The sequence below is a fragment of the Mustela nivalis genome (assembly GCF_964662115.1).
Source record: "Mustela nivalis genome assembly, chromosome: 1".
In the NCBI taxonomy this organism is placed as follows: domain Eukaryota; kingdom Metazoa; phylum Chordata; class Mammalia; order Carnivora; family Mustelidae; genus Mustela; species Mustela nivalis.
This window is the reverse complement of record NC_139020.1, coordinates 8,743,722-8,762,610: the sequence shown is the minus strand read 5'-3', so window position 1 is coordinate 8,762,610 and position 18,889 is coordinate 8,743,722. Positions and strand designations below refer to the sequence as shown.

The 18,889-nt window shown below is 48.2% G+C and overlaps 1 protein-coding gene across 14 annotated transcripts in view; it reads left to right on the top strand.

Annotated features, from left to right (window-relative positions):
- Positions 1-18,889, top strand: part of DOP1B (DOP1 leucine zipper like protein B) — a 109,431-nt gene that overhangs the window by 52,646 nt on the left and 37,896 nt on the right. For all 14 annotated transcript variants that reach the window (XR_014309398.1, XR_014309399.1, XR_014309400.1 and 11 more), the window contains 7 exons: positions 725-844; positions 2,375-2,477; positions 3,573-3,764; positions 6,035-6,719; positions 8,510-8,781; positions 17,589-17,741; positions 18,428-18,528. Coding sequence is in view for 9 of the 14 variants with exons in the window: in XM_082722651.1 (XP_082578777.1) it covers positions 725-844; positions 2,375-2,477; positions 3,573-3,764; positions 6,035-6,719; positions 8,510-8,781; positions 17,589-17,741; positions 18,428-18,528 (1,626 nt within the window). In the remaining 5 variants the exon portion in view is untranslated. The remainder of the gene's footprint in view (positions 1-724; positions 845-2,374; positions 2,478-3,572; positions 3,765-6,034; positions 6,720-8,509; positions 8,782-17,588; positions 17,742-18,427; positions 18,529-18,889) is intronic.

The window sequence follows — 18,889 nt, the reverse complement described above, 5'->3', positions numbered from 1 at the left end:
ATACACTAATCGATAGTTGTATGTCTTTTATTTTAAAGGTGGAATTCCGGGGCTGCCTGGGTGGCTGGGTCCGTTAAGCGTCCAACTCTTGATTTTGGCTCAGGTCATGGTCTCAAGGTCATGGGGTCAACCCCGTGTCAGGCTGCATGGTCAGCAGGGAGTCTGCTTGAGATCTTCTCCCTCTGCCCCTCCCCCAGCTCCTGCACGCTCGCTCGCTCTCGCTCTCTCTCTAAATAATATACAAAGATGGAATTACGTTAGCTATTTCGTTGCCTGTTTTTTTAAATGCAAGTTGTGGGTAGCTCTCCTGTCTTCTGCAGTGGAGCGTAACTTTGCCTTAGGCTCCTCAGTAAGGATTTATACTGTTTTAAAATAAATCCCGACTGACCAAATGGGTGTACCATGTTATTTCACCAGCAGGGTATCTAAGGCCTCACACATGGGCTAAAACTGCTTTCCTTTACCAGATTTTTTTTTCACAGTAGCTCTTGTACTTACTCCTAAGAGAATGCCTCAGTGTAAATATTGTTTATACAGTGTAAATATTGTTTAGGATGGTGTTATGCAAACTCTTTCCTATATCAGGCCAATAACATTTTTACCTTTATTTGATTTGTCTGTCTCTCTAGAAGTAAGTAAACGAAATACAGTTTTTTAGACATGGTGTTCTCATGATAGACGGCTTCTCACAGCTGCATTCATGAGCATCTGCCTTCCTTTACAGTGCAATAAAAGAAAACAGAAATGCCTCCGAGATTGTTAAAACAGTGAATTTGCTGATCACGTCCCTCAGCACAGACTTTCTCTGGGACTATATGACCAGGTGTTTTGAGGACTGCTTTAGGTAAGTATCCAGTTTGGGATTATGGAATGTTCAAGAGGCTTTTGTGGTTTCAATAGCTGTTAACGTGGCTCAGGTTGGGTGGTCTGTGCTGAGCACATGATGGGAAAGAATTCTCTTAAAATTGTAGTAGAATAAAAAAACATTGCCGGTAAGAAGCCTCAGGTACTCTGTGCCCCATAATTCTGGAGCTTCCTTATTTATTAATTCTAAGTCGAGAAAACCTTCTGCATTTTCTCGTTACATTGACCAGATACAACTGCACGCATGTTCCCGGAAGCTCATTTGTTTAAAGGGGTGGAGATCTGTGGTTCTGTGACTAGAGTGCATGGTTTTAAAATCATTAGTCTTAAATTCTTACTGAAATTTTTGTATCACTGGTCAGATAAAAGCATTAAGCTGCCATGAGCAGCTATTTGTCACCGTTCATCCGGTCAGTGGCTTGCACCACCTTGCCGTTGTGGACTGTGGTGCGCTCTGGGGAACCGCATGCTTCCCTGTCAGCCTATCCCAGGTCCCTCTTCTCACAGCGTGAGGAATAGTGTCATCTCTCAGACCCTGTCTTGTCCTGAGTCACACGGTTAGACTTCCTTGCTGCCACTGTTCTTTCCCTACCTGGCAACTCAATCGAAGTTTTCCTTGTTGTTTGCTGTGGGCTCTCCTCTGGCCTGAAAGCCTTCCAGGTATACTCACTAGCTCCTCAGGACACCCCAAAGAGAAGCAGACATTTGGATCACATAAGAAAGTCAGAGCCCAGGGACAAAAGGCCCATCGTGTGGCATTGCCCAGGAATTAGCAGCCAGCCGAGGCGGGAACCCAGGAATGCCTGACCTCCCAGCTGCTCCCCACTGTGCCCCTCTGTGTCCTCTAGAGCCAGGGCCCGGTGGGCGTTCAGGTCTGTGGCGAATCAGTTACCTGTAGCCAGACCCAGGGGCAGCAGCAAGGCCGTGTTAAACTGAAGCTGGAGTATATTTTGGTTTGCCTGTTTCTGTTTCAGAATTACAAAGGTATGCTTTCTTTAAGAAAAAAAAAGAAGGAAAGGAAAAGAAAAATCAACTACAAAACATTTCAAATGTAAGAAAGAATAAGAAATAATGCCAGACACACACACACACCCATTACTGAAATTATACCCTTGGCCATTGTTTTTCAGATTTTTTTTTTTTCAAGGAATAGAATGTTGCTACCCAGACTGCCCTTGGAACATGGTTTGGGGGGGCACCTGGCATTCCTCCTCTTGCTGGAGCTCCAGATCCGCTGGGTGTGGCATCCCACCTGGGCCTGGATCCGCCCTCATCTGAACTGGTGACGTTCAGGTCTGAGTGAACGTGTTTCAGAGACACGCAAATTTAAGGCACAGACTGACCCTCCATGTCTGATAGTTTTAGGCACTAGAGCTTACTTACCAGGGTGACAGAGCTGCCTTTCATTATGTTTGAAATAGGGTAACTTGCTTGCACATCGTAAGAAATGCTTGAAGTTTTCAAAGGAAAAAAAAAATTGATTTGGTTTTCTTTCCTGTGACTTGTGTAGACCAGCGAAGCGGACTTTTCCTGTTGGGAAAAGCATCAGCCCTCCACCGACGGTGTCAGAACTCTGCACCCTCTTGGTGTTCCTCCTGGATGTTATCCCCTTGGTAAGGCCTCTTGTGGAGAGGAGGCCGGCTCTGTGCTTGCTGTTGTTCACCTTCTCATTAGTGTCCTTGGCCTGATAAACCTCACCTTCTTGAAAAATGGGTACACGTAATGCACACTTGCAGTGTTTGTTTTGGCATGGAAGATGTAGCTGAATGTAATCTCCTATGCCTTTTATGTCTTATTTAAAAGAGATTATAGGGGCGTCTGGGTGGCTCAGTGGGTTAAAGCCTCTGCCTTCCTCTCAGGTCATGATCCCAGAATCCTGGGATCGGAGTCCCGCATCGGGCTCTGCTCAGCAGGGAGCCTGCTTCCCCCTCTCTCTCTGCCTGCCTCTACGCCTACTTGTGATCTCTCTCTGTCAAATAAATAAATAAAATCTTTTTAAAAAAATAAAAAAGGTTATAACTTTGAGCCAGTTGTAAGTGGCCTAAGCCGAAGTTTTGTCCAGCAGAGATGACTTGGCTTCACCCTGAACCTCGGTTCTTCAGGAGTGGGATTAAAGGTATTTCTACATAAAACTGTGCCGTTGGCTAATTTTCTCAAAGGAAACTAATTTCCTTAATATAGAAATAAACCTGGAAATGATTTTCTGTTAAGAAAGGTAAAGACACTTGGGCACCTGGGTGACTAAGTTGGTTGAGCGTCTGACTTTGGCTCAGGTCACAATCTCAGGGCCCGGGGATGGAGCCCCACATCGGGCTTCCTGCTCAGTGGGAGTCCGCTTGTTCCTCTGCTCACCCTCCACCCCCGCTCACTCTCACTCTCTCTCTCATAAATAAATAAAATATTTTTTAAAAATGGACTTTCTGGGTGCCTGGGAGGCTCAGTGGGTTAAGCCGCTGCCTTCGGCTCAGGTCATGATCTCGGGGTCCTGGGATCGAGTCCCTCATCGGGCTCTCTGCTCAGCAGGGAGCCTGCTTCCCTCTCTCTCTCTCTCTGCCTGCCTCTCTGCCTACTTGTGATCTCTGTCTGTCAAATAAATAAATAAATAAAATCTTAAAAAAAAAAAAAAATGGACTTTCTAAGGCACCATTTTTTTTTTCTGACCAGAAATTGGAAACATGAGTAGTTAAACTTATGCCTGTTTTCCACAGGAACTTTACTCTGAAGTGCAAACCCAGTACCTCCCTCAGGTGCTGGGCTGCCTGGTGCAGCCTCTGGCTGAGGAGATGGAGGCGTTGAGCTTACCTGAGCTCACCCAAGCCTTGAAGACGTGTTTCAAAGTGCTCAGCAAGGTCCAGATGCCACCTTCCTACCTGGACATGGAGCCCACGAGTGGAAGCACGGTACAGCCCTGGGGAGCGGACATGGTTCTCTGGGCTTGGCTTACTTACTTCCTGGGAGTGGGAAGTAATTAGGGTGGGCTAGGACCAGAGGATGTAAAGGTGTTACCTAAAATCTGCTTCTAGAATCCTCAGATGCTTCCCAGAAGCTTTTAGCGTGGAAGCTGACCACCCCCCTTCCGCTGATCACCCCCGCCCACTCCTCGCTGCAGGTACTGGTTTGATTCCAGTACTGGTTTGTCCAGACCTTCCTGTGTGTGTGTGTGTGTTTGTGTGGTGTTGGTGTCCTTTTAGACACATAAGTGAGATGCTCATTTACTTGGGCTGCAGTAACAAAGTACCACTGACCGAGGGACTTAAATGGGGAGGTAGTTACTGCCTCCTGGTTCTGGAGGTCAGAAGTCTGAGGCCACTGTGTGGGCGGGGATGGTTTTCTCTGGGGAGGGATGGGGGGGTCGGCTCCATCCTCTGTCCTTGCTTCTGGCGGTGCTGGCAGGTTCTGGGGTCTCCCTGCTGTGGACTCGGCATCCTGCTCTGTCTTCATCCCCACCCTGTGTGCAGATTTCCTTTTTGTAAGGACATGGGTCATGTTGGATTGGGGCCCACGCTAATGAGCTCATTTTGACTTGACCATCTGCAAAGTGCCTGTTTCCAATAAGGTCACATTTCCAAGTACCGGGGGTAGGACTGATTCATCTTTTGAGGGGGACACAGTTCAACCCATAACATACAGTGTTCTCTGACTTGCTCTGGTTCTCAAACAGTATTTTGGGGACCTCATTCCATACCGGTTTATGTAGAAGCTTCTTACTCTTGGGTGACTTCTGTGCGATAGTCTGGGTGTGGCTTTCCCATGGCTTCCGGCCTTCTCCTCTCTAGGGCAGTTAGGTGATCTCTGGCTTCTCACTGTTACAGGCAGCGCTGGGCTAAGCTTCCTTGCCCAGCTGGCTCGTGGTTGCAGGTTTCTCTGAAGGGTCAGTCCCTCTCCGTGGGTTGCAGTCAAACCCATTTCCTTTCAAACTGGAGAGATATGTGCGCCTTCTAAATTGGCACAGATCTGGGGTGCCTGGGTGGCTCAGTGGGTTAAGCCGCTGCCTTCAGCTCGGGTCATGATCTCAGGGTCGTGGGATTGAGTCCCGCATTGGGCTCTCTGCTCAGCGGGGAGCCTGCTTCCCTCTCTCTCTCTCTGCCTGCCTCTCCGTCTACTTGTGATTTCTCTCTGTCAAATAAATAAAATCTTTAAAAAAATAATAATAAAAAAAATAAATTGGCACAGATCCTGCCAAGCGGTGCTCCCAGAAGACGGTAACCAGTCAGGAGCGGGGGGCCTGCAGTCTTTGGGTTATTTTTATTTTCTACTTTGCTTAAAGATTTGAAACCTCGGCCCTTGACACCCGTCCAGTGCAGCTGCGGGCCGGAGCGCAGGCCGACTGGGCGGCGGACACCCAGAAACGGAGCTGCTCCCAGCACTCGGGGCTGGGCCCGCACTGGGGTGTTTTAACTCCCTTTCCAGAGTTAGTCCTTTTTTGTTTGTTTTTTTTTCCTAGCTGTAATAGCTAATAAAAAAGTCCCTTAAATGATTTCAGATACAAAGTTTAAGCATGTGTCTTCAAACATAATTATCGATGTTTCACAAAGCGTGGACTATTTCATTCTTCCTGTAGAGCACAGTGGTTTAAATGGTGAAATGTTTTAAATTTAATGGGATATTAATGACGTTAGCAGTGTAAGAGGAGAGGTTGACTGATTAAAGATCACAGCGTCATCCCTCGGAAAAAGTGATGGAGCGCGCGTACGCACGCTTACACACACTCACACACTCCCCAGTAGGTCGGTGGAGGGGTACTTATATGTACATGAGTAAACACTTTATTCCGGCTTTCTGCTTTCATTTTATTTCTTCATGCCTTTATTTTGCCCTCAGCCTGACATCCTCATTCAGTTTTTTAATTTAAATATGCCAGAAACCCTTCTTAAATAACGTTTTTGAACCTTGATCCTAAATAAATAATACAAAGTGGGCTCCAAGCCCGCTTTCCTGGAGAGTGTGGGGCCCAGCAGCCTCCTCTTTGGGCTTGCCCCCCCTTCTTTCCCCTGTTGTGCCTTCTTCATTGTATTATACACTTTTACACAGGGGTTCTCTTGGTGTAGAAAATTAGGATTTCAAAAAACTGGAAGTAACCTATTCATGATTTGCCCGATTCAGCTGGTATTTGAATCCCTTGGCCTTACGAGATGTGTACAACACAAATTTCCTTTTTTTCCCCCCACAGAGTCCAGTAAAAGGTGAAAACAGTGAAGTGATTATAGACACAAAGGCAGTGATTCCGGCTGACGAAGACGCTTCGTTTCCTCCCCTGAAATCTGAAGACAGCGGGATCGGGCTCAGTGCCTCGTCGCCGGAGCTCTCGGAGCACTTGAGGGTCCCCAGGGTTTCTCCGGAGAAAGACGATGTTTGGAAGAAGGGTGGGAGCATGCAGAGGACGTTCCTTTGCATCCAGGAGCTGATCGCCAACTTTGCGCACAAGAACATCTTTGGAGCACAGCTGGCAGGGTCCGGAGAAGAGAACAAGTGTGACGAGTCCGCGGCCCGGAGGGACGAGGACGGGCCACCGTGCTCAGCGGGCAGCGACTCCGACAGGAAGAACCCGTGGGACACAAAGCCCATCAGCGTGCCCCAGTTTAAACAGATGCTTTCAGACTTGTTCACAGTTCGAGGGTCTCCGTTTAAGACAAAAAGTGCAGAGCTGCCATCGCCTCCGCCCAGGAGCCCCGGCCAAAAAAAGGAGGAGGACTGGGCTGTGGAGCAGGTGGTTGTTGACCTGGGGAGCTCACGGGAGGGCTGCAGGGAAGCCTTCGCGGCCGCCTGCCACCTGCTGCTGGACTGCGCCACCTTCCCCGTCTACCTGTCCGAGGAGGAGACGGAGCGGCTCTGCGAAGCACTCTTCCAGCTTCCCGGTGAGAGGGCTGCCCCCCTGGAGTCCGCCCTGAGGAGCCCGTCACGTGGCCCACACCCTCTCTGCCATGTGTGTTTTGTCGTTCGTGGTGTGTGCTTTTGACTTGCCTCTTAAAGATGGCAGATTGGTGAGGCTGGGACCGTATTTTTAAACTCGAGGAGTCCCGCAAAGCCTGTTAAGAGGCCTGGAAAGTAAAAGGTGCTTCATGATAAATAGTAAATAGACTAGTTCATGAGACCGGTCGTTAAAGATTTGTGTTTGTCTGCTAAGGTTACTTTAATGAAGTACCACTAAGTGTCTTAAACAACAAAAATGCATTGCCCCACAGTTCTGGAGGCAGAAGTCTGAGATCAGCATACTGCCTGGGCTGTTCTGGAAGGTTCAGAAGGATGTGTTCTAGCCGCTCCCTAGCTTCTGGTAGTTCCTTTGCTCATGGCATCATAACTCCAGTCTTTTCATGGCTTCCCCTTGTGTATGTCTATACGTCCTGTGTTCAGTTGCCTTTTTATAAGGACACCAGTTATTTTGGATTGAGACCCACTCTAATATGACCTTGTTTGAACTCATTACATCCTCATCAACCCTGTTTCCAAATAAGGTCACATTCTGAGGTCCTGAAGGGACTTATAACTGCAACATAAGAATTTTGGGGAGTCAGGGGGACACAATTCACCCCATAACAGGCGGTGTCTTAGAAGCTCAGGCTGCCGTAACAGAAAACCATAGACTGAATGGCTTAAGGAACAGAAATTTCTTTCTCACAGTTCTGAAGGCTGGAAGTTTGAGATCAGGGTGCCAGCACTGTTTCTGATAAGAGCTCTCCCCTTGGTTGTAGATGGCCACCTTCTCACAGGGCGCTCACATCCTGGGGGCACTGGCGTCTGTTCTTATGGGGGGGCTAATGCCGTCACAAGGGCCCCACCTCTGAATACCAGCACGTTAGGCATCGGGGCTTCAACATACGGATTTGGGGCAGACACAATTACAGTCTTTAGCAGGCAGTGAACTCTTAAAAGAAAAAAGAGAGGAAGGTGGAAAACAAGAAAGAAGTGATGAAGTTGGTAGGAACACAGCCGTCCCCTCTTGAAGTCATCAGTTAATTTCCTCTGCAGTTTCCTCGGGAGTCATTAGCCGCACATGACGCTGTACTTGAGGATCGGCACTTAGAATTGAAGTCCACAGTTTATTTGGGGCCTCTTTGTTTTGTTAAAACATCTTATTTATTCATTTGAGACAGGGACAGAGTATGAGCTGGGGGAGCGGCAGAGGGGGAAGCAGGCTCCCTGCTGAGCGGGGAGTCCTATGTGGGCTCAGTCCCAGGACCCCGAGATTATGACCTGAGCTGAAGGCAGAGGCTTATCCATCTGAGCCCCCCAGACCCCCTGTTCTGGGCCTCTTTGATGCCATGTGTCCTGCCATCAGGAGAGCCTTAAAAAATGTTTTGAACTTGATACCCACAAATGTGGATTTACTACATGTAAATTTAAAAGCAACTTTTAACATGAGTTCCACTATATGTAAGTTCCTAAATAAATAAAAGGCAGGCGCTCTGAGTCATCTCAAAGCCCTGAGACTGACATTTTCAGAAGTCGAATAACCTGACAAGCTTTTGAAAGCAGACTCAGGGTCCTTTGTCCTCTGGCCCCGAATGATTACTGATAATCATGGCAGCACCAGAAGGTTACTGTCACACTGCTGGCCGCCTGACTTGTGGCTCTCAGAGGGTCTCCGAATCTGCACCCAGCGAGCCATCATCACATGGTTCTGTCTTTCTGACTGGCTTCCTTGCAGGGGCCGGCGATTGCAGCTTCCCGTCCTGGCTGAGGTCCCTCATGACCGTCAGCTGCTGTGTGACCGACTGCTTCCTCCAGAACGTGGCCATCTCCACCCTGCTGGAGGTGATCAACCATTCCCAGTCCCTAGCGCTTGTCATCGAAGACAAGATGAAACGTTACAAAAGCTCTGGACACAACCCGTTCTTCGGCAAGCTGCAGATGGTGACAGTCCCTCCCATTGCTCCAGGGATACTGAAAGTCATCGCAGAGAAGACCGACTTCTATCAGGTATCCCCCACTGGACGGAGGTGGGCGAGACCCTCTTCCCAGCCATCTGTTCACAGCTGTCTGCGACGTGGTGGTCACAGGGATATGGCGGCTCTGATGACAGCCCCAGAGAGCTGCTCGAGACCTGCGTCCGCCTTTTCTGTCCCTCTCTTTCAGGCTGCAGCACAGTTTCTGGCTCTGCTCAGTTTTAGGCTGACTAGACTTCATGTGTCAGGATGGTTAAGTTATATATAAACATATGGAAGAAGAGACTGTGCTCTAATTTATAAGGGTAAAGGCTTTGAAGCTAGTTCACCTCAAGGAAAGCTTAGTACTTGTCAAATTTAGAGAAGATTATTCCTGAAGATGGTGAGCGGGTCTTGCGTCCATCTTTGAGGGGACAAAGTAAAATCACTTAAAGCTATATATGATAGGGCTCGTTTAATTGCAAAAAAAGCTAAAAGCAGTTGTGGTGAGCTCGTGAGAAAAAGTCAAGTTTCTTATAGAGACAGTGCCCACAGATGTCAAAGGTCAAGAGCGCAATCCAGCTGGGTCTCATGGGGTCTCATCTGGGGGCTCTAAGATCCTAAGACTGCTCCCTCTGCACCTCGCTTGGCCGAGGGGGTGTCCAGGGGTCACCTAACAACTTGGTTGCCACGTGACCTTCAGTCTGCCTCATGACCCTCAAGTTTGGTTCCCATAGCTAATGATGCTGATATACCTTTCCCACAAGCCTGAGCTAACAGGTTGGGGCTGTTAGTCTGTCAGTGAGGCACCCTTGGGTCAGCGCCTTCTGCTTCTTCAGCCCACGCAGCAGTGACAGGGGCCAAGGGGTAGGAGGTCATGTGGGGCAGATGGGGACGTGCCCACTCACTGGGACCTGCGGGGATGGGGCTGCAGACACCCTGGAAAGTTTTGGCACTTGGGAAGAGATATTTTATATAATTTATGGGTGAATGAGATGTAGAAACTCTACTGTCCCTTCAGGTTCTAACAGCCTGTGCGTTGAAAGCCTTTGAAATAGGCTGCCTTGGGGCACCTGGGTGGCTCAGTGGGTTAAGCCTCTGCCTTCAGCTCAGGTCATGATCTCAGGGTCCTGGGATCCAGCCCCACATCGGGCTCTCTGCTCAGCAGGGAGCCTGCTTCCCCCTCTCTCTCTGCCTGCCTCTCTGCCTACTTGTGATCTCTGTCAAATAAATACATAAAATCTTAAAAAAAGAAAGAAAGAAAGAAAGAAACAGGCTGCCTTATTCTTGTTTGGGATGAGCTCTTCCCAAGCAGGTCACATAACTGGGGCCACCTCTCGGCTTTGTTTCTTATTGTTGTTGTTGCTGTTGTTAATAACAGCTGTAGTTAGATAAAATTTACTTACTATACAAGTCTCCCACTTGAAGAATACAATTCAGTGGTTTTTACTGTAGTCGCAGAAGTGTGCCATTTTACTTGGTGTTTTCCCTATTTTTTGTTATCCTTCCTTTACAGTTTTCTTTTCCAGCAAATGGATATTTTTCTGTGTAATGTTTTAATTGCTCTAATAGTTTTTCTCAGTATATTTTTGGAGTTGTGTGTTTCTGCATGTTCTAGTAGTAGTGCAGTGATGCCTGTGTGCCTTGCATTTTACACAAAATTTTTTTAAGATTTTACTTATTTATTTGAGAGTGAGAGTGAATGAGAGACCACAGCAGGGGAAATGGCAGGCAGAGGGAAAGGGAGAAGCAGGCTCCCCACTGAGCAGGGAACCTGACACGGGGCTCAATTCTAGGACCCCAAGATCGTGACCTGAGCTGAAGGCAGACACTTAACTGATTGAGCCACCCAGGTGCCCTGCTGTCTTTTCAAAAAAATCATTTGAAGAAAGGAGATAGGCATTTAAGCTGTCTTTTTAGAGCTACACAATGACCTTGACTGGTGCTTTTTGTATGGATTTGATTAACTATCTAGGGTCAGTTGCTTACACATGGAAGAACTTCCTAAAGTGTTTGTTCTGATTTTTTTTTAATTTAAATTTAGTTAATTAACATATAATGTGTTAAGAATTTCAGAGGTGGAATTTAGTGATACACAAACCCAGCAAACAGTACCCAGGGCTCATTTCATCAAGTGCGTCCTTCGTGCCCATCCCCCACATACTCCATCCCTCTCACCGCCCCCCACCCCAGAACTTCCTTCAGTGTTTCTTGTAAGACAGGTCTGCTAGCAACAAATTCACTCAGTGTTTGTTATCTGGAAATGCCTTTATTTCTCCTTTTATGGAAGATAGTTTTACTAGATACAATGTTCTTGGTTAGGTTTTTTCTGTTCTTTCGAAATTTAGAATATAAGAATAAATATACTTTAATCAGTCCCAGATATGCTTGAATATACAATATTTAAGTAAAGCAGCAGGTTTTTTGAGAGAGAGAGAGAGCATGTGTGCCTGGTGCACAGGGGAGAGGGTGGCTGGGAAGCAGAGGGAGAGAGAGAATCCTAATCAGGCTCCAGCACGGAGCCCACCTTGGGGCTCCATCTCATAACCCTGAGATCATGATGAAGTCCCAGAACCTAAGTCAGGTTCGGTGGGGTGAGGTTCGGAGCTGACGACTAAAGAAAGAATTCTTAAGACATCTTTGGTGCAAAATGGTGGTTTATGAAAGCACGGGGACAGGACCCGTGGGCAGACGGAGATGCTGCTGCCCCGGGTTGTGAGGAGTGGCTGGTTATATACACAGGAGTTGGGTAGGTGAGGACAAAGGGGTGTTCAGAAGGGTTATTGGGGTAAAGAAGACTGTCAGGATATTGAAGGCCTGGTTACTATCAAGCCAAGGCCACTTTCCCTCTAATGAGGCACTAACAAAGACAATTGGGAGTCTCCTGGTGGAATGTTACATTCCTGCTATCAAACGTCCTTGTTAGTGAGATTTAGGTCTTAAAAGAAATTTAACTTTATTTACTTTTCCTTCTACCTCCGACTCCTTCGGTTTTTTATGGAGGGGAGGGTGACGTTAGGGCTTGAGGAACTGAGTTATATATCTTTGGAAATTGGGCTATTGATAAGGCAACTTCTTTGTTGTAAATCTCAAGGACATTTGTAAACCAAGAGAGACTCCTGCCTTGCAGGACTGTGATCTCTGCAAGATAACCATTTGCTCTTCATTTAGGGCAGTCAGGGGTGCCTGTGAAATGTCACACATATTACCAAGGGGAGTGGGTGGAGAGGGGGTGCAAGGCACCAGCCCCTGCTCCATCCTCAGCCAGCCTCCTGCTCCCTCATCAATCATGACCTGAGCCGAAATCAGAGTCAGATGCTTAACTGAGTAAGCCACCCAGATGCCCCAACAGCACTTTTTCAATAATCCCGTAACAAATGCTCAATGTGAATGTTTGAACTCACATTGGGATTCACCATTTGGATATGTGACTCACTGTCTTGCCTCTGGCATTTCTATGAAAAGGCAGCCCTGGATCTTCTTAGGTTTCCCTTATACTGATGAGTGGTTTTCTTCTTGCTGCCCTCAAGATTTTCTCTTCATCTTTGTCTGTTAGCATCTCATTGTGATATGCCCATTCTGGATCGTGTGGAGTGTATCCTACTACGAATGCTTCAAGTGTTATGCCTGAGTTTTCGTGTCCGAGAGACCACCAAGGAGCCAAGCACCAATGCAATCACACGAGGGTTTATTTGACAAGCTCAAGCTTGGGCCCAAGTATACCCGGCACAGTGGGGTAGGGACTTGGACCCCGAGCCAGATTACAGTCAGAGTTTTTAAAGGCAGAGTAGGGGTGGACTTCCCAGTGGGTGAGGACAAAGGGGGTTATGGATGATGTAAGTCTCTAAGGAATTTTGGAAGTGAGGTCTCCAGGACCTTGAGGGGCTAGCTGTTGTCTGGGAAAAGGTTATTCATTACCAATAATAAAAATCTTCTTGTGATCCCTTTAGATGTATATCAGTGGGTCATATGCTTGGGAATGATTGCTGACACTACCTTGGAGGTTTAGAGATAAAGTTTCACACTTCTATCAAGTGTCCTTGTTAGTGAGATTTGGGTTTAGAAGAAATTTAACTTTATTTACATTTCCTTCTGCCTCAGCCTCCTTCAGTTTTATGGAAGGGAGGGTGATGTTAGGGCTTGAGGAACTGAGTTATTTGCCTCTGGAAATTGGGCTTTTGATGGATAGCTTCTTTGTCGTAAATCTCTAGGACATTTGTAAACCAAGGGAGACTCCTTTCTTGCAGGATTGTGATCTCTGCAAGTTAACTCTTTGTTTTTCTTTTAGGACAGCCAGGGTTGGTTGAGGAATCTCACACATACCACCGAGGGGAGGGGAGTGGGTGGAGAGGGGATGCAAGGTGCCAGCCTCCGCTTTGCCAAGATGGCTGTACTTATGTCAGGGCTAGACTCGAGGTAGGTACAGCCTTGTTTTTCTTGGCCTCCACACAAGCTTCTTGGATATGTAGGTTAATGTTTTTTTGTTGTTGTTTTATCAAATTTGGGGAGTTTTTGTCCGTTATTTTTGCACGTATTTTCCCTGCTCTTTTCTGTTTCTCCTCCCCCGGCACTCCTGTCTGTGGGTGTGCTGCTGCACTTCACGGTGGCCCACAGTCCTCTCAGGCCCTGTGCGTTTCTCTTCATTCTTTTTTCTGTCTTTCAGATTGCATCATTTCTGTCCATTTTCTTCACCGAGTCTTCTTTCCATCCATTCAGATGAGCCATGGAGCCCCCGAGGGGTGAAAGTTTCATTTCAGTTATTATACTTTTAGTTCCAGAATTTCCATATGGTTTTGTTGTTGTTGTTGTTTTGGTTTGGGGGGGCTTTTTTTGTTTTTACCATTTTCCATCTCCATTCCTGGCCCTTGACTTGTGGATTCGGTCTGTACCTGGGCCACAGCCTCCCCCCGGTGGACCTGAGCTCCTGCCTCCCTCCTCTGTGCCGCTCCACACAGTGTGTTTCTGCATGTTCTGCATGTTCCGGTGATATCTGTGTGCCTCACGTTTTACTCAGCCTTTTCTTTTTCTTTTTCTTTTTTTTTTTTTTTTTTCAAGATTATGACTAGAGCAAGCAAGAGAGAGAACAGGTAGGGAGAGCAGCAGAGGCAGAGGGAGAATCAGGCTCCCCACGGAGCAGGGAGCCCAAAGCAGGACTCTGTCCCAGGACCCTGAGATCATGACCTGAGCCGAAGGCAGACGCTTAACCTGACTGAGCCATTGTTGATATTGTCTGCTTGATGAGAAATTGTCATTCATGCCTTCCTTTACTTTTTAAAATATGGTTTCCTTTAGTATTTGAGCACACATACAGTGGCTACTTTGAGGTCTTTGTTGAATAAATCTGACCCCTGTTTGCTCTCACAGATACCTTCTACTGCTCACTTTTTTCCCTTGTGCGAGTGTCGGATTTTCCGGTTCCTTTGTATGTCTTACTGTTTCTGTTGAAGACTGGACATTTTATTTTTTTTAAGATTTTATTTATTTATTTGTCAGAGAGAGTGAGCACAGGCAGACAGAGTGGCAGGCAGAGGCAAAGAGAGAAGCAGCTCCCTGCTGAACAAGGAGCCCGATGTGGGACTCAATCCCAGGACTCTGGGATCATGACCTGAGCCAAAGGCAGCTGCTTAACCACTGAGCCACCCAGGCATCTGGAAGACTGGACATTTGAGATAGTGTATCATAGCAGCTTTACTGTATTCTGACCCCCCCCCCCATCTTACTTTGCCCTCGTCTGTTGTTCACTGTTTGGTGACTTGCCTAGACTGGTGAGTCCGTCTCCCCCGCCGTGTGAGTCCTTTGGTGCTGCTCCCTGGAGGGATGTGCGGTCTCCTGCGTTGAGGGCAGTCTTAGCAGGGTTCTCACTGACCGTCTCTTTCCCTGCTCTCTCTGTGAGGCTGTCTCTGTCACTATCACACACAGCCGTTAGGCCCCACGAACTGCTGGCTGGCTGCCTGCTCTCGTGTTTTCAGCAGTGCCCACAGGCCTATGTTATTCCACAGATCATTTTTGGAGGCCAGATTGTGAGTTGTTTTGTTTACCCACGAGGGTTCTTCCTGGCTATCTCTCGTCCCAGTTACTTCCGGTAAACAAGCTGGCCTCTGGTTTAACATGTTGCTGTTGTGGGGCTACTGGGCTTGTGGTAATTACTTACTACAGAATTCCACTGTCCTTGAGAGCACTCCTAGGTTTGAATTTCCTCACACTTTCCTTGAGGGAGCTCTCTGGGTCATGGCCATTGCTCAGGAAAAGCTGGGAACTGAGACCGTTACCTGTTTTCTCTTGGAGGGAGGTCTCCCAACAGGAGCGGTGGCCCTAGTTGTCTGAGCTTGCTTCTTGGAGCACATCACATCCCCACACAAGCAGGCTGGGGTGAGAACGATGTCTGGATACAGCCTCCTCCCGGAGGTGAGGAAGAGACATGAAATGCCGTGGCCCGCCTCTTCCTCGGAGATGCAGAGCCCTGGACTGGGAGCTGCGGGGAGGCAACTCCACCTGGAGTGGATAGTCCCGTTCCCTGTCACACCAAGCTGGGCTGAGTTGGGGTGGATTGGGTCACAGTTCCGCTGCCACAGACTTGTTGCTTTTACTGGAGTTTAGTAGATTTTCTTGAATAAATGTTTCTTTATTTCCTGAGTGCCCTTAGGATAATTTCCAGAAACTCTAAATGTTTGATTTGTGGGTTTGGTGATTTTTTTTTTTTAATAATTTTCATCAGTTATGGTAGTTTTTTTCTGGAAGAGTTCACAGAGCTCCTCACACAGCCAGACTAACTTGTGCACTCAGACCCCATCTGCGGGGTTAGGTCCTGGTGGAGCCTCATCTGATTGCTGTTCGGCTTGGGCACCTCATCCCACAGCCACTCCCTTTCTTTCCAGAGTTGAGTCTGTGTGGATCTCGGAGCAAGAACAGTGTCACTATGATACAGTAGCAGTGACTGGGCTAGTCCTTGCTCCCGCGTGTATCTGAGCAGCGGTGGGTCATTGTGTCATAAGGCACAGGGAATGGAACAGAAGGAAGAATTAAGTCTGTGAGTCTTCGGAAAGCTGTTAATAGAATAACAATGATTGCATTAAACACTCTTGTTTGACGATGTACCCTTGGTCATGTTTTTGGAAGGCAGGCTTTTCTGAGTTCTTTCTGAAGCCTCGATTTTTATTTTAAGTCGTATTTGGCACGTATCTGAGTGCTTACCACTCCCCGGGCATGGAGTGCACTTTGTAGAGTGTAAAGCCATCCAGAAGGGCAGCACTGGCTGGCTGCTTCCCACGTCGGAGGCAGTGAAGCCGCCCACACCCGCAGCGGGCCCTGCCCCGGTTCTCGGGCTCCAGGTGCGGGGCCGGCCCCGATCTTCTGCTCATTCCCACAGAACAGCCCACATGCCGGTGTTTGCGTCGCCCGCCATGCAGGGAATAAGGCCCGCTATCCCACGGGTGCCCCGACCTCCCCAATCAGGGGGTAATGGCAGAATTCAGTTCACTAAGACAGTGTCCAGAACGTAGGGATTGAGAAGCCCAACACCGACCAAGGAGCAGGGGTGTGTGTTGTGATCAACATCAGCTCCCTAACCCTTCAAAAAACAAGGTTTTAAACCTCCCAAAAGCAGTTTCCTCCGCATAAATTTGCCCCCAGGGATGACAAGTAAGGGGATTATTCTGCTTAATTAAAAGTTTTGTATCGGGTTTCATTGCAATTTGGTAATTGGTCATATTCCCTTAGACTAAAAAAGTAATGACAATAATGGTTAGGAGCTCCAGCCAGTCAACGGTTAATTTGATCTAACAGAGAAGATAGTTTTGTCAAATAGAAATAAATGGGTCAAAAAGCGTCATTTGACCTGAGATGTATTTATAAAATACCACAGTTTATGATGCGTGGTCTTTTCCCATGACCTGGAAGAATACCTTCAGAAATTCCCTTCTGGAAGTGGGTCCTTCCCTTTGAGTCTCATCTGGTTGGGTCAGCCCCCCCCCCCACTCCTGGGTGCTCCCTGGGACTTTGGGAGGGGCTTTAGCCACTCCAGGCCCCATAGGTTTAAAGAGCTAAGATCAGGGCTGAGGACGTGGAGGGCTTGATTTGGGTGTGATTTGTGACCTGAAAATGAACTGGGCATCTGCCATGGCACTGTGCACAGTGATGGGAACGGACAGGTTTGTGGAGTTAAAGCAGAAAGCCATGATTCTTCGTCAGTACCACATGGTGACCAGTGTAAGCCAGCCCTAGGTGGTAAGGTGCTGTGAGTGTGTCTGCCTCGAGACTGGTGACCAGTGCAAATCCACCACACTTCCTGGAGGCCACAGCTCTGGAAACCCCTGTAACAGCATGTAGTAAGCCTTGGTCAAGTGTGCTTGTCTTGTCGAAAGGATATGTCAGCCAGTAGGTTCTTGCTTCCAGTTGATTTCTTCCCTGAAATAATGCTGATACCTGGGCAAGAGCTGCAGTGTGCTTAGCTACAAGGTCAAACTTCCACGTTTCAAGGAGCACCTGGCTGGCTCATTTGATAGAGCACATGACTCCTGATCCCAGGGTCATGAGTTCAAGCCCCACATTGGGCATAGAGCTTGCTTAGAAATTAAGAAAAGTAGTTTTCAGATGCCTGGCTAACTCAGTCAGTTGAACCTGTGACTCCCGATCCCAGAGTCATGAGTTTGAGCCCCATATTGGGTATAGAGACACCTTCGAGTTTAACCTGGAATGTCACCTGGTGAGGGTTTGGTTTGGTTTGGGGTTTGGTTTGCTTCCTTTTGTTTGTTAGTGGTACTCCTTTGTATATTGAGGACCCAGTTCCTCGGGGCTAGGATTGGACTGGCACAAGGAGGAAGCATGGGCGCTGCCTCTGTTCACACATTCTGCCTTCTGCCCCAGAGGGTGGCTCGTGTGCTTTGGAATCAGCTGAACAAGGAGACCCGGGAGCATCACATCACCTGTGTGGAGTTGTTCTACCGGCTGCACTGCCTGGCCCCGACGGCCAACATCTGTGAAGACATCATCTGCCATGCCCTCCTGGACCCTGACAAGGTAGGTCTTTGCAGCCTGTCATCTCCGTCCTGCAAAGATCCCAACTGCCAGGTCACCCATCCCTGTACGTGCCTGGGGCAGACTTACATATATTCAACCCTTCCGGGGCTCAGTGGTCATCCTAATCACGAAGCAGAGGTGTTACAGGATCTCAGGATTGGGAGGCCTTCAGAAGGACTGGCCATCCCCTTTAGGGTCCTAAAAATATGGGTTGTGTCCATATTAAGACCATCAGGGAAATCTCCCCCAACTCCCATGATGTTTGCAGGATCCTGAGTGCTTGCAGGGATCCTAGAGCTACTGGTGAAGTAAACAGTCATAGAGAATATGTCACCCTGGCCATTCTTGGCGGTTGTGTCCTTGTGCTCTGAGCCATTTGGGCCTGGCACGTCTGAGGTATGTGAGAACACCGTGCTCTTCGTGGTCTTGTGATCTTCGACCACAGGCCCAGGTCTGACCCTGGACATGAGCTAATGTGGAGTCTTGAGAACGTGCTCTACCATGTCCGGGAGGAGAGGGTGCCGGTTCCTTTCCCCGGGGCCACGTGAGACCCCCGAGGGCCCAGCACTGCTGCTGACGTGGCCGTCGTTCTGCTGAGTCGTGTGTGTTACTGAAGGCGGGTTTGCTGTGACTGTAGTGCGCTGTGAGAGGAGTAGGTGCCTCACGCTGTTTATTTCCTCATCAAGGGAACGAGACTGGAAGCTCTGTTTAGGTTTTCCGTCATCTGGCACCTGACGAGAGAGACCCAGGGCAGTCGTGTGACATCTCACAATCGCTCCTTTGACAGGTAAGGTGGTCCTCAGGGGTACTTACTCTTAATGCAAAGGAGACTTTGCCGAGGTTCCTGGGTGGGGTCTTGGGCCGGGAGGGAAAAGTGTGTGAAATGGATAGCATGACCCCATTTTCCGGATGCCCAGCAAACAATTCCCATGATTCCCTGAGTGACTTCAGGCCAGACTCGTGTGGATGTGTAGTAGGGATTTTCTAAATTTGGTCTTGGGGCGGGAGGCCCATGCAGCAGAATCACCTGAGCAGCTTTGAGATGGTGCCTTGTGAGGGGACCTTTGTAGGGAAGTGGAGTAGTCTGGGTCTTTATTGGGGCCGTAGCTGCACCGAGTGTGGGCACTTGAGTGTCATCAACCGTGTGC